At 31.2% G+C, this 14,269-nt stretch overlaps 3 protein-coding genes across 3 annotated transcripts; all 3 read right to left on the bottom strand.

The window, feature by feature from the left end:
- Positions 1 to 126: 126 nt before the first annotated feature.
- On the bottom strand, positions 127 to 2,888 carry LOC114722450 (uncharacterized). The gene is made up of 4 exons (XM_028908481.1): positions 2,501 to 2,888; positions 1,008 to 1,145; positions 799 to 879; positions 127 to 355 (listed from the first exon to the last, which is right to left on the bottom strand). The coding sequence occupies exons 1-4, from the start codon at positions 2,813 to 2,815 to the stop codon at positions 155 to 157; spliced, it is 735 nt and encodes a 244-aa protein (XP_028764314.1). The 5' UTR covers positions 2,816 to 2,888; the 3' UTR covers positions 127 to 154.
- Positions 2,889 to 4,735: 1,847 nt separating this feature from the next.
- On the bottom strand, positions 4,736 to 9,089 carry LOC114722509 (uncharacterized). Its single transcript, XM_028908559.1, has 7 exons — positions 8,672 to 9,089; positions 7,756 to 7,896; positions 7,563 to 7,646; positions 6,970 to 7,302; positions 6,075 to 6,224; positions 5,900 to 5,986; positions 4,736 to 5,122 (listed from the first exon to the last, which is right to left on the bottom strand). Exons 1-7 carry the CDS (start codon positions 9,077 to 9,079, stop codon positions 4,937 to 4,939), a joined length of 1,389 nt encoding a protein of 462 aa, XP_028764392.1. The 5' UTR covers positions 9,080 to 9,089; the 3' UTR covers positions 4,736 to 4,936.
- Positions 9,090 to 11,335: 2,246 nt separating this feature from the next.
- LOC114722442 (uncharacterized) lies at positions 11,336 to 13,393 on the bottom strand. Its single transcript, XM_028908472.1, has 4 exons — positions 13,029 to 13,393; positions 12,356 to 12,502; positions 12,182 to 12,265; positions 11,336 to 11,571 (listed from the first exon to the last, which is right to left on the bottom strand). Exons 1-4 carry the CDS (start codon positions 13,380 to 13,382, stop codon positions 11,368 to 11,370), a joined length of 789 nt encoding a protein of 262 aa, XP_028764305.1. The 5' UTR covers positions 13,383 to 13,393; the 3' UTR covers positions 11,336 to 11,367.
- Positions 13,394 to 14,269: the final 876 nt, after the last annotated feature.

The following is a 14,269-nucleotide window of genomic DNA, read 5'->3' as shown; positions in this document are numbered from 1 at the left end:
GAACCGTCTAGTAATCAATAATAATCATCCGTAGCACTCGGGAAATTATTTTATTCATGAACCGTAAATACGATCAATTGTGAATTTAAAAATATTAAGACAAAGTGATGAATTTTCCTCTTTTTTTCATTTATTTTTTTAAATATCTGGTAATTCACTTTTTTGCCTTGATAATTTCGTTGAGGAGATTTTGGACTCTTCCTTTGAACTTTTCGAAATCAGAAATTCTGTGAAGTCTTCCTGCTGGCAGAAAGCCTTCCCCAACGATTGATACAAGACCATCCCTCACATCCACAAATTCATCCCAATATCGCGCTGCTTCTTCCCAATTTCCCATCATTCCATATATTATTGCCTGTAATTTAGTTAAAATGATATTATTGGGAAAAAAACGAATACGGAGTATAAATTTATAACAAATTGTATAAGTATGGCAAAAAGGAAAAAACTATGAGTTTGTGCAATACACGGGAACAATATAATACTACCTCTGATTCTTAATATAAGAGCTAGTTAACTAATTTAAATAGATTGAGGAAATAAGTTAAGTTAGTTATCTATAATAAATAGGTGTTGTCTTTTCTAAAATATTCTTGCTAATCAAGTATATTAGCTAGAACTACCATTATTACATGGACTATCTTGAAAAAAATAAATAAATAAGAGAGATAAAATGAATTGAGATCTTATATTTAGAATCAAAATAAAAGTCAAATTAACTCTTATATTAAGAACCAGAGGTAATATTATTTTTAGTGGCAAAAAAAACATAATTAATAATTTACATAGTTGAAGTACCTTGAAGAATGGAGGTCGAGCATCGAATTGAATTTCTTGATAGGCCATGCATTCCCATTTCAAAGCTTCTTCAGGTTTTCCCTAGCAAATAATTAATAATTCCTCCTCATAATAAATAAATTAAAAAATATAATTCTAAATCACTATTATTATTATTATTAAAATGCAATAAAGGAGATTATATATAATAATATAATATGAAGCAATACCTTGTAGATAAGCATTTCCACAAGTGCCAATTCAATCTCATGAACCAAAAAAGATTTATCAGAATGTCGGACATGTGCTGATTGCAGTATACTCACTCCTTCATGCCTTCCCGCCATTTCCAGCTTCTCCACCACGCTCTAATATTGCGTCCACATTCACAATTTCACATCCTCAAATTAATTTAGGGTTAATATCTTTGTTGTAAGTTGCTTACAATTTGATCCAGTAGTTTTGGTTTTGATCCATATAGTTTCAAATCATTGATTTTGATTTCTATAATTTTATAAAGATTTAATCTGGGTTTTAGCATGAGGATCAAAACCGATATTCGCTAAATGAACAGGGACCATTTGTTAAAGCTAACTATAAAATTGTGAAACTACAAGGACTGAAACGAACTATTAAAAACCGCAGAGACGTAAATTAAAATACAATCAATCTATAAGGACGGACTAAGAATGCTATTATATATGAAATCATTAATTGATATAATTTAATTTTAAAATTTCTTTCACAAAAAAGGGAAATTATTTTTGAACTGCAAAATGAGAAGTTATTTGAAGCGTAATGACTGCACCCTCATTATTAAATTTGCGATTTCTTAGTGCTAAATTCTTCTATGGGAGCTTATGAATTTAAATTCTCTCTATGCCAAATTGTGAATACTCCTACTTAGCTTGCATTTATTTGCATCATGTGAGTACTGAAGTTTACAAATATGAGTGTTAAATAAGCTTTTTTCTTTTGCCAAAATTAAAAAACACTCATTTACATGTCCAAATACAAGTATTTAGCACTTGGGAAGTGAAAATTTGTTAGTCACAGTACGACACTTTACCATTCAAAAGATCGCACATTTAACAATAAGTGCAATTCAGTCATCACCCTTTTTGCAAAAAAAAAAAAAATTGTTTGCAGATGCAGAGGAAAGGTTTTTAAGACTAATTTGCGAATTTTGTGATCCTTATTAGCTTTCATATTTGGTCTTTTATTGTAATTTTCTCAACACACAAAGTGTCATTTTATGTGAACATTTTTCGGGTGAAAAGAACTCACAGCCAAAGTACCCACACACAAAAAAAAAAAAACACATAACTTGATGTTGAAACAAGATTTAATTAAAAAGATGTTTGGTGTCAGTTGGGTCAAATAAAGGACCTTGAGAAGAAAAGTAGGTATTATATCTATGTACTATTTTCGGTCTTTAGTATAAGATTCAGTTGGAAATTGAATTTGATTCTAAATATAAGAGTCTCAATTCATTTTGTCTCTCCAATTTATAATTTATTTTCTAAAATATCCCTATTAGTTATACATGTTATGAGGTTTCCATCAAAGGATAATCATGATTAAAAAGAATTTTTTAAAAAAACCAACCTATTTTTGTTATAAATAACTAACTAAATAATTTTTGTAATCTACTCAAATTAGTTAAAGAGCTCTTATATTAAGGACCAGTGATAGTATATAGAGAGCAATGAAGGTGGCAAACCTGAATCTTGTCCAAGTCAAGGCGTTGCTCATCATCCACGGCAAGCAAATCCTTCAAAAGGAGACCAGTTTGATCCAAAGCGTCATCAGGAATGGCCAAAGCTGCCTTATAATCGTTCAATCTCTTCCATGCAAGTTCTCCACCGTACAGTTCTGCAAGTGCTTTTGAACTCTGAAGCATTCGCTTTTCCTTTGGTTGCCATTGACGCTTCACCAACATGTACACGCAAACGCACCCAATGATGACTGTTAATATGGCAGTGCTGGGAGATATCCCAAACTCTGAAGTTAAATATTCTCCATAACTATTCACCATCTTTAATTAGCAGCTTTTCTATGCTGTAATCCCTTTCTCTATCAATAATCTCCCTTACACTCACAAGAAACAGCAAGAACAAGAATTATTTTTTTTCAATTGTATTTTGAAGTAAACGAACGCGTGTGAATTTTATAGTTGATCCTAGTTATGTTAAAGGGAAGGTTTTTAGATGGAGCATTGTGATATATATTCTTAGCTTGGCAGATAGCGAAATTAAAGAAGAACAAATATTCAGTGTCAAGAATTGATACCTTATCTCACTTAAGAAACGAAAGCACACAGCACGCATAAGAAATATATATATATATATATATATATTCTGGTTGTTTCGTCATTCTTATTATTCTTATTCCGAATTTATTTAAAAAATTAGCTCATATATTTATAGACATGTATCCTTATGCAAGCAAGCGCGCCATCATATACAAGCTTGTTTTTTATTAGAGAAAAACAAAGTAAATATAGGCTATTTGTTTTTGTCATTCTTGTAGTAGATTAGAAGTAATTCTATCTTAGATATGGTTGGAACTAAATATATGCAATTCTTTCTCAAACCTTGGTTTGTTACAGGCAATCGTTTTACTATACTCAATTTTTATTAGTTTATGATTTTTTAGTTCTATACATGAGTTTATTAATAAGCCCAAATAACTAGAGATTTGAAGTCGATCGAGGTCCACAATTGGAGGCCCATAATTAAATGGACCAAAATAAAAGATAGATCTCCATTTTATGTGCGTACCCACACCTTAATTAACGTATCTTTCTTCAACTTTGTGTTATATGTGGATTTAATATTTAAAAAATTTACAGTAAGCAAGCCCTCCATACAAACAATTCTCCTGCTGTTATTTTATCTGTTATTTACTAAAAGAACTTAATATGATAAGGCGTTTCACCCATATATATATATATATATATATATATATATAGGACAGAGAGATAAAAAAAATTTTTAATCAGGCACTGAGAGAAATTTTTCATGTAGATGTATAATTTTACTCATCATTTATTATTGTGTGGATTTTATTTACATAAGATATAATATATATTAAATAAGGATAAAATTAAAAAAGTTATTAAATTTTAAATAAGAGTTAATAAAATTTAATATTTTTCTTGATCAACATGAAACATGTTGAAAATATCTTATAAATAGAACTAAAAAAATATATAACAATGTGAGATTTTTTTGTCAAGTTTGAAACATGAAGGGAGTATGAGCCTGGGACTTTGAGAGCGAAACTATATAAGCGCACACTATATCGTGCGGAGGACTAGAGTTTTCAGCAGATGTCATTCGTTTAAATTATATTGTTCTATTTTATTAATTTATTTTAAAATATTATTTATTCTTTCAAAATAATGTGCAAAATAAAAAATTTGCAAATGGGTTGTTGGGAAAAAAAATAATTATTGAGTATTAAAATTTTCTTAAAAATATTTTTCCCTCCATCTTCAAATAGAAAATCCTGTTTAATTTTGCACGTGATAGTTTTTTTTAAAAGAAAAAAAATTAAAAGGCTATGAATAACTCATTCAAAAATAGAGAATATTATATTTTCTATGTATCCATGCCCATTAACCCCTAAACGAGGGTTTATAGGTTTCTCCATATGCTAATATATAGAAAATAAAATTCTAATTTAGCTATCATACATTTAATATCATATATCTGTGAGGCTCTTTGACAGTATTGTCAACAATATTCTGTCTAATAATTGTAGTTGTCCAACGGCTTCTGAGGCCTTCGAACAAACGAGAGGGAAGAAAAAAGGGACTTTAATTTCTGAGTCCTCATGACTGCTTGCAATAAATAGCTTTTTAGTTTAATGTTTATTATATGATTTATCTAATATAGTTTGCCAATAATTTAGTTTAAATAGTTTAAATGGCAATCAGTAATAAACTACTGAATGAAAAAGCAAATTGTTAAAATGAAAAAATAAATAAATATGAATGTAGAATAAATTCATACATGTCTTTATCAGATTAAATAAATAAAAATACATTATTGAAATCGGTACGATCTGCTTCCAAACTAATCGTATCTTTTTTCTCTTTTTTGTCCCTTCCCTTTTTATATATTTGCATGACACTGAGACATCATAGTATTGTTCAAGGATTTTTCTTGGCGATTTCACTTCGAAAATGTTGGACTTTTTCTTTGAACATTTCGAAATTAGTAATCTCATCAAGGCCCTTCTGCCCCACTTTTGCCATAGATTTTCCCCTCACATTTACGAATTCATTCCAAAATCTTTGAGACTTTCCCCAATCGTCCCGCATTCCATATATAATTGCCTGTCAATATTTCCAATCATAAAAACCCAACATAAGTTTCAAAATAATTAAATAAATAACATTTTTCGTATATTATAGCAAGACTAAAAAGAAAAAAATAATGACTTGTAAATACTACTCCTTCGATCCTTAATATAGGACCCAATTCTTAAGTTGGTTTTGATTCTAAATATAAGATTCATTTCTCATATTTATCAATTTTTTCTGAATTACCCCTATAGATACTTTCTCAACCATAATCAAATAGAAGAGGGAGATGGGGTATTAAGAAAGATTATTATGGTGTTTTAAGAAAAATGTATCACTTTTCTTATAATTAACTAACTTACTTAACTTCTTTAATCTAATCAAATTAGTTAAATGGGTCTTATATTAAAGACCAGAGGAGTAATTTCATTACATGATAGATCTCCGGCCCCATGCACTTGCATAGAATAATAATTTTTTTTTAAAAAAAAAAAAGCACAAGCATTACTTGAAATAGAATTTATATTAAATATTGATAGTAATTGCTGTATATATTTTATTATATAATAGTTTTGATACACACACACACACACACTCTATATTGACAAACACAAATTTGTTTTTCAAGACTACAGGTTATTAGTGTTTTGGTTCAAAACATGAATGATTTTATTTGAATAAATTCTATGCGCCTTGCATCTCTCTTATATGCGTAGAGAATTCAACTATAGGAAAATGGGAATTCATGAGAATTTTTTAAGGGAAAAAAGATAAATAATTTAAAGGAATGTAAGTTATTAATTGAAGTACCTTGAAGAGTGGAGAGCGAGCGTCGACTTCGAGTGGCTTTTGTGAACGGTTCAAGCATTGACACTGCAAGGCTTCATCAAGTCTTCCCTGGAAAAAGTAAATTAAAGGGAATAATTAATTATGAATGAATAAAAATTTAACGATTTGAAAAAGCTTAAACTACAAATAGTATTACCTTATAGATGAGCATCTCAACAAGTAACATTTCAAGCTCGTAAGCGTCAAGAGATTTGGCAGCTTCAGATTTTTTCATTTTGGCTGCTTCACTTAGTAACTTCACTTCTTCATCTCCCATTTCCGCCATATCCAGCCTTCCTAGCACACTCTTCCATTCACAATTTCACATTGTCAATTCATCTTCACTATATGCCATCATTAATATACATTCATTCTTACCAAAACACACAATTAGTCCTCATTTTCTACACAGAGTAGAGAAGAGAGATTCTTAAAATTGGTGGGACCTGCCAATTAACTCCAATTCTCTTGGATACAGCGTAGCAGCATGATGTTGCAAAAAGAGGTTTATTTTGGGATCAATAGCAAGAAGAAATATATTTTCTCTAATCTTAAATATAAAACCTATTTAACTAATTTATGAAGATTTAAGACATTGGTTTAAGTTGGTGATTTGCTTAATTTATACAATATATGTTACTTTTCGTAAAATTTTCCTATTTTAATGAGGGTATTAAATATGAAAGGCAAAGATCGGGAGGAAAGACTATAATTTAATGAGGATATAATTTGAGAAAATTAAAATAATTTATTAAGTCAGAGAGACAGAGAATACTAAGATCTTATCTTTAATACCAAAACAAATCCATTAGCCATATGTTTTATATCTAAGGTCGGCCCCAAATTTAGAGCTCGTGAATCTTATTATTTTAAGTGATTTTATGCTATACAAAATATATCCATGAGACAAATTTTATCTAGACATAAGGAAAAAAAAATTTTTTTGAAAAAAAAAGAAGCCAATCTCTCTCTCTCTCTCTCTCTCTACACACACGACCAACATATCATGCATGCATAAAGAAGAAAAGTGAGTTGATATGAGAAAGCCAAACCTGGAGCCTCTTCAAGTCAAGAGGTTGTTCCTGAAGCAGAGTCTTCAAAACAAGAGCTGGGGGTTCAGAAGTATGATTAGGTAGGGGCTTATTGAAGTCCTTAAGTCTCCTCAAAGCAACATCCCCACTGTGCAGCCTTGCAAACTGCGACGACCTCCGATCAATTTCCTTATGAAAATCTTTCACTTTCTCCTCAAAGTCCCTGAAATCCCTAATTTCAGGCTTCAGTTCCTCCTGCCCCCCCATTGTCATTATTGCTTCCCTCAGATCCACGAACTTATTCCAAAAACTTTCTGCTTTCCCCCAATCCTCACGCATTCCATATATTATTGCCTTCAGAACATTGTCCCCATCCAGCATTTATATAATAAGTCCACATAAATGGATGAATAAATTAAAAAATTGGGTTAATATTATCTTCTTTGGTTTTGGTCACTGAAATTTGAAATCAATGATAAATTTGGTCCTTGAAACCTTATTTTAGGGACTAAAAACATCGTTCTAGGAACCAAAAATGTTAAACGGATCAAAATAAGGTCAAATTCTAGGGATTAAAACTAAAATGAAATCAGAGTCTAAAAGAGATGAAGTACCTTGAAGAGCGGACGTCGAGCATCAAATGCCATCATTTTTTGCTGGTTCAGGCATGCACAGCCCTTGGCCTCGTCAAGTTTTCCCTGTAAGCGTCAGAAATAAAGGAAATTCATCCTCATGATGATCAGTCAATAAATTAATAAAGAAATTTTGGGGGGAAAATAAAATGAAATGAAAAATAGAATATAATACCATGCAGATGAGCAATTCGACGAGTAACATGTCAATCTCGTAAACATGGTGAGACTTTTGAGCATTCTTCGTTTTTGCTTCTTTCAGTAATCTCACTCCTTCTTCTTCCCTCCCAGCCATCTCCAGCCTTGCCGTCACACTCTTCCATTCACAATATTTCAAATCCATCCTCAATCCCATTATTATTATCATCACACATTTTCACAGAAAAACAAAATTTTTATTTTCATTTTATTAACATAGTCGCAATGAATGTATATATGCATGCATGATGGGATGAGCTAGTAATTTGGGTTCGGCTTGATGGACCAGCTTGTTTATTAAGTGTGCTACACTCTGAGGTCGGAGGACTTGAAAATATGACTTTTTTAGGCAAACCAAGCCTGTTATGACTACTGAAAATCGTAGTAATGAATAAACCACTAGTTAGGATAATGGTTTAAAGGGTAGTGCTTTAAACTGGGTCAATTCAAAATCAAATGGCCAGTTATAATTAAAACAAAATTTGAATAAAAAGGCTGTTCGCCCAAAAAAAATTTGAATAAAAAGGCATTAATATACAAGTAAATAAAATATTCACATATAAACTACACACAATCCAACAAACAGAATTTCAGGCTCAACGAGAGAAAAAGGAATATATAAAATTCAACTCAATCGATTCGTCTAAAACTCTTGATCGTATCGGCTCAAGGAAACTGGTTCTAGGCAAGAATTCCTTAGTTTTCAGGATGAAGCGAGGGGGAATATCACACACAGAGAGAGAGAGAGAGAGAGATTTTACAATTGGTTATCTTTCCCTTCTGTAGGAACAAAGAGAGACATAACCCCGCACAAATGCCTCCATGCACAACAAAGATATAGTGCATATATAAATAAGAAAACTGAATCAATTAATTAGCTAATTGTACCAAACCTGGAGCTTCTTCAAGTCAAGGTGTTCTTCCTCAAGCAGACCCTTCAAAACAAGATCACTGCGTTCCAGAAAGCAGGGTATGGTCACAGCTGCATTGTAGTCGTCAAGTCTGGTCAATGCAAGATCTCCACCATACAGCTTCGCAATTGACTTGGACCTTTCAAGAATCTTAGGCTTTGTCTTTGCCGTTTGCTTTGGTTCCCAGCTTCGCTTCACCAACATGTAGAGGCAAACACAGCCCAGTATGACTGATATTGCAGTGCTGGGAGATATCCCACACTTTGATCTGAAATATGCCCCAAACTTAGCCATCTCTTCGTACATACCTCCTTCATATGCTTTCAACATGTTCACCACCTTTTCTTTTAGCAGAAGTTCCATTCTCTGATCCCTTTCTTTCACACTCATAAGAAGAAGAAGAAGAAGAAGAAGAAAAAGAAGATATGTTCTGCCACAATCATATAGCAGAAATTAAAGCAGTTTATATGCTTCCGGTGGAAGCGCAAGTTCTGGTTATATATAATTATATGGGGATATGATGAGTTAGTTGTGACTCAGTTAAGATCAAATTATTGTTCGTAGTTTCTGGCAAGGAACCTCGTAGCTTGGCAGAGAGGTAAAGAAGAAAATCAAGAATATTAACCCTTTATCTCACTCATAATGGAAAGAAGTACGCCTTTAAAAGAATTGATACTAAGCCTCCTTTCAAAGAATACCTTTATTCTGGGTTTTTCATTCTTTTATTCTTGTGTCGGCATATTTTTCTTCTTCTTCTTTTTTTTTTTTTATTGATTTTGTCCACATAAAAAAATGAAATATCAAGAAGACAACGTTTTTTCCTACAGGAGCCAGGAGACAAGTTTTTGCACCTTATAAAAATAAATATAAAATTGTGGTGGCGAATCAATGACGAAAACCTAAAACAAAAGTCTGAATATTGTAACATTAATTTAAGCCATTAGTTCTAACATGAGTGTTTTTATATTATTTAAATTTATACTCTGACTATTTGTTTATTAACATAATATTTAGCAGCCAAATATGCAATTGTTTTTCCTCAATTAAAAATTTTATATGATCGGACAAACATTAAGTGGTCTCACTGAAATTAGGAGGGCAAAAATTATGTAAATTTTCTAATTAATTAGAAACTAAAAAGAATTCCCGAATGAACCCATGCATTTTTTGTTTCCAAAACACATCATTTTCAGTGTTCGTTTGCATTTAATTATGAATGAAGGCTTTTGGTTGTAGTGTGTGTGTGTGTGTGTGTGTGTCTATATATATATATATATATATATAAAATATGCGTGTGTGTTGTGGGTAAGGCAGCACTTTACAGTCGGGCTTCGTTGTCAGCCCATAACAATATGAGCTTGAAGTGAAGGTCCATTTATTAAGGGGAAATAAGTAAAATGACAACTTACAATGATTATTTGTGAATTTGCCCATCCTGAGAAATATAGATATATAGGTTCCTCACTGTCAAAAATTCTCCCGGAAGCAGATTCTATCTTTTCTCCTTTTCATCTTTAGATACAAAAATATTTCATATTTAATATTTTATAAAATTATTATGGTAATATTTTAGAACTTAATTTTTTTTATACTGCATTTATGAACCACACATACCAAACGTTAACAGTTTAATTTTATAGGAGCAAGCTTTTTTTTGGGGGATTAACGGACATTTGTGATTCCGTTAAGTTAGGATGAAATTGTTCCATTTTTAATATGTTAGGAGCAACAATGCACAACAAAATATTTTATAATACTAGATATACCTTCAAAAATATTTCAGGGTATTGAATACATCTTAATCTAATATTAAATTTAAACTATTCATTATTTATTTAAGAGTAGAGATATATAAGATTGTGAGGAAAAAAGGGAGAAAATCCAGGCCCCTTAAGATCCTTATAGTTTTTCATTGGTTTTTAAAATTATGGCCAACTTTAGTCAAGGTTGTTGGAGATGACTTACATTGACACGGTGATGTATTGCTGATGTGATAATGATATTTGATAATAACTGGAAGTAAATTAACCCGGTTGATTGACAACTGCTACATAAAGGCTACTTTTTTTAAATGAAAAAACTCCAAGAATATTCATATAAAATTGATTATACTCTTTTAGTCCTAATTACATAATGGAGAGATAGAGTATTTTTTATTCTTAATAAAAGTCACTCCCTTAAATTTATTACATAAATGTATAATTTTACCCTTAATTTACTGCTATATAAATTTTTTTTGAAACGTTTGTGTGTATTAAATATGAATAGAGTTAGAAAATTATTTCATTTTAAATAAAGTTAATGAAATTCAAGTTTTTTCTTGGTTTTTGTTATTTAGAATCATAGGATTATTTAGAAACCAAAATAGTTTTTCTTTCGAAGTTTAGATTAATAGTAAGAAAAAGAAAGATTCTAGGAAGTTGGAGTATATGCTCACGAGAGGTAAACATTAACATTGTACTTTGTTTAATAGTTACGTGCAATCCATGCAACTCATACAGCAATAGGTCAATAAACTATTTAATTTAAAATTAACATACAATCATATATATACAAATCAATGCGATGAAATTATGAAATATAGATCAGTCGTATATATAATAATTTAAATTAATAAATAAATAGATATAAACTGAAATGGGTATATAGTGTGTGTGCGCGCGCGCGCGCTTTTATAATTAAACTCCGAAGGGCTTTTTCTTTTTCTTTTTCATTTCATCTTGAAGATGTTGGACTTTCTCTTTGAAGCCTTCGAAATCTTTAATGCCTGGCTCAAGTTGTTCCTTCCCCACCAGTGTCATGATGTCTTGCCTCAGTTCTACAAATTTATCCCAATTACTTTTTGCCTTTTCTTCGTTTTGCCGCATTTCATATATAAGTGCCTGCCAATATAAGTTTTCCAATCACACAAAATCCAGCATATATATAAGTGATCAAATAATTAAGTAAATATTGGGTCAAAAAATAAATAAATATCATCTTAAGTATAGAGAAACAGTTTAAGTTATTAAAAAAAAAACATTCATGTAACTTTTATATATGCTGACTATCCAAGCATGAAATTATATATAGGATTAATATAATTTTTGGTTCTTCATATTTGCTCATATTTTACTTTTAGTCTCTTAAGTTTTAAGCCATATATTTTGGTCCTTCAAGTTTCTTCAATCTAAAATGTTGGTCTTTATAATTTAATAAAAGCCTAGATCATTTTGCTCTTTGAGGAGTCAAAACATATAGTTTGAAACTTGAGGAACCAAAATCAAAATTTGTGCAAATTTGAGAGATAAAAAATTTTATGAACCTTTTATTTATATATATATCATATAAAACTATATGTACATGTAAAATGACAATGAAATGTACATGTAGTAATCTCAGATTGAAAATAGACGTCTTCTTGCTTTTCTGGAGGAAACTTAGGTAGTTTATTAAGCTTATACACACACACACACTTCAGATATTATATAAGAATGGAGTTGAAGTACGTACCTTGAAAAGTGGACGTCGAGCATCAAATGCTATGATTTTTTTATGTTTTATGCAATCACATTTCTGAGCTTCATCAAGTTGTCCCTGCAAGCGTCAGAATAAAGAAAAGTATCAATAAAGAATTTTTACCAAAAAAAAACTAAATTAAATTAAAAATATAATGTAATATAGTACCATGTAGATGAGCATTTCGAGGAGTAACATTTCAATCTCGTAAACATGATGAGATTTCTCCAATCGAGCATTCTTCGTTTTTGCTTCATTCAGTAATCTCACCCCTTCTTCTTCCTTTCCGGCCATCTCCAGCCTTGCCGTCACGGTCTTCCATTCACAATTTCAAATCCTCAATACCATTAATTATTATCATATCATTCGTTTTTACAAATTTAAAAAAAAAAAAGAATCGTTTTCAAGACACGTGTTCATTATAACCCTAATTATCAACCACAATAGCCCGACACTGAATATGTTTTAAGAGCGATAGTTATAGACAAGTGATGTGAGTTCATATAAAACCACTGATAACTAAAGGGATGTAGACTTATGTATGTGTGACCCAACCTATCATAAAATAGCCATATAGAGAGGACTTGATAGATCTGTTCAATGTTAATACTAAATCGAGACTAATTATATTGCTTAAAATAAAATTAAATAATCTCACTCCCGCTAGTTAACTAATGCTAATTCACATTATATAATCTACACACTCTATTTTTCTCTTTATAGTATCATGATGTTGTAGCGAGAGAGATATAACCATCCACGAACCCTACACCAATTTCTCTCTCCGTGGTGAAAAAAACGTACACAAGAAAGATGCATAATTATATTGTGCCAAACCTACCTGGAGTTTCTTCAAGTCAAGATGTTCTTCCTCAAGCAGACCCTTCAAAACAAGGTCGCTGCGTTCAAGAACGTAGGGTATGGAAATGGCTGCATTATAGTCATCAAGTCTCTTCAACGCAAGATCTCCACCATAAAGGCTTGCAATTGACCCTGATCTATGAAGAACAGGCTTTTGTTTTGATCCCCTGAGACGCTTCACCAACATGTAAAGGCAAAAACAGCCCAGAATTACTGATATTGCAGTGCTCGGAGATATCCCATACTTTGATCTGAAATATGCCCCAAACTTGGCCATCTCTTCGTAAGTACCATCTTCATATGCTTTCAACATGTTCCCCACCTTTTCTCTCATCACATGTCCCATTCTCTGATCTCTCTCTCTCTCTCACTGACAAGAAGAAGAAGAAGAAGAAGACAATTTTGTTATGGTTTGAAGCTGGTGTGTATATATATAGAGACATTTTTTTTGGGTGAAAATGTTAATATTTGAGCTTAGTAATGGGTAAAAGTGTTTAACAGAGATTCTCGTAGAGGAAGCTTGCAGGATCAAGAAGTGTGTTATTCATAGCTTGGCAGATGGGTTAAAGGAAGATAGAGCAAATATAATAATATTCAAAGCCAAGAATGAATCCTTTACCTCCCCACCTCATAATGAAAATTAATGAAGTGTACCTCACTCCTAGAGGATTCTTGATACAACGTATACAACACACTGGAATTCCCATCGTTTTCTATTTTTTCTTCCCTACGCATAAATATATATTAATTAATTATTATTAGTCATATTTTTTGTATTGTTGCCAGAAATTAATAGATTATCCTCTTCGCCTATATTGTATATATATGTTTTTAAAAGCATGCCTGTTAGATTTTATTAAAAGCCTGAATTCTCAACTTCTTTTTAACATTTACCAAGACACAGAGAGTAGAGTTGTGAATCAGAACTAGATCTACTTTGAATGCCCTTAAACTGGATATATAGGGTTGGTGATGATACCTAGCTAGGGTTTTAACTTTAAAGCTTGATTGGGAAATTAAGGGTCAGCTAGGTCTAATTAATGAGGCTAGCCTTAAGAGTTAATTGGTTTTATTAAACTTTAAATGCGCGTTCAGTTTAACATAGTAATACAATATATGTTGTGTTAATTTATCAATCAATGTAATATAATTAATCTATTAATCCTCTAAATAAGAAGCCATTTAATTTGTCCATGTATTGTTCATTTTCAATTTCTTAAC

Source organism: Neltuma alba, unplaced genomic scaffold (genome assembly GCF_004799145.2).
Source record: "Neltuma alba isolate B1F8T4 unplaced genomic scaffold, ASM479914v2 tig00002353_pilon, whole genome shotgun sequence".
Lineage (NCBI taxonomy): Eukaryota > Viridiplantae > Streptophyta > Magnoliopsida > Fabales > Fabaceae > Neltuma > Neltuma alba.
The sequence above is the reverse complement of the archived record's forward strand: the minus strand, read 5'-3'. Positions and strand labels throughout refer to the sequence as shown.

What these genes read in the sequence shown, in the direction of transcription:
- LOC114722450 (XM_028908481.1), bottom strand. Translation starts at nt 2,815, where the DNA reads ATGGTGAATAGTTATGGAGAATATTTAACTTCAGAGTTTGGGATATCT. An exon ending in TTGACTTGGACAAGATTCAG is followed by an intron (nt 1,146 to 2,500) that starts GTTTGCCACCTT and finishes ACGCAATATTAG; the next exon opens with AGCGTGGTGGAGAAGCTGGA. An exon ending in CTCGACCTCCATTCTTCAAG is followed by an intron (nt 356 to 798) that starts GTACTTCAACTA and finishes ACTAAATTACAG; the next exon opens with GCAATAATATATGGAATGAT.
- LOC114722509 (XM_028908559.1), bottom strand. Translation starts at nt 9,079, where the DNA reads ATGAGTGTGAAAGAAAGGGATCAGAGAATGGAACTTCTGCTAAAAGAA. An exon ending in TCGAATTGCTCATCTGCATG is followed by an intron (nt 7,647 to 7,755) that starts GTATTATATTCT and finishes TGACGCTTACAG; the next exon opens with GGAAAACTTGACGAGGCCAA. An exon ending in CTCGCTCTCCACTCTTCAAG is followed by an intron (nt 5,123 to 5,899) that starts GTACTTCAATTA and finishes AAATATTGACAG; the next exon opens with GCAATTATATATGGAATGCG.
- LOC114722442 (XM_028908472.1), bottom strand. Translation starts at nt 13,382, where the DNA reads ATGAGAGAAAAGGTGGGGAACATGTTGAAAGCATATGAAGATGGTACT. An exon ending in TTGACTTGAAGAAACTCCAG is followed by an intron (nt 12,503 to 13,028) that starts GTAGGTTTGGCA and finishes TGTGAATGGAAG; the next exon opens with ACCGTGACGGCAAGGCTGGA. An exon ending in TCGAAATGCTCATCTACATG is followed by an intron (nt 12,266 to 12,355) that starts GTACTATATTAC and finishes TGACGCTTGCAG; the next exon opens with GGACAACTTGATGAAGCTCA.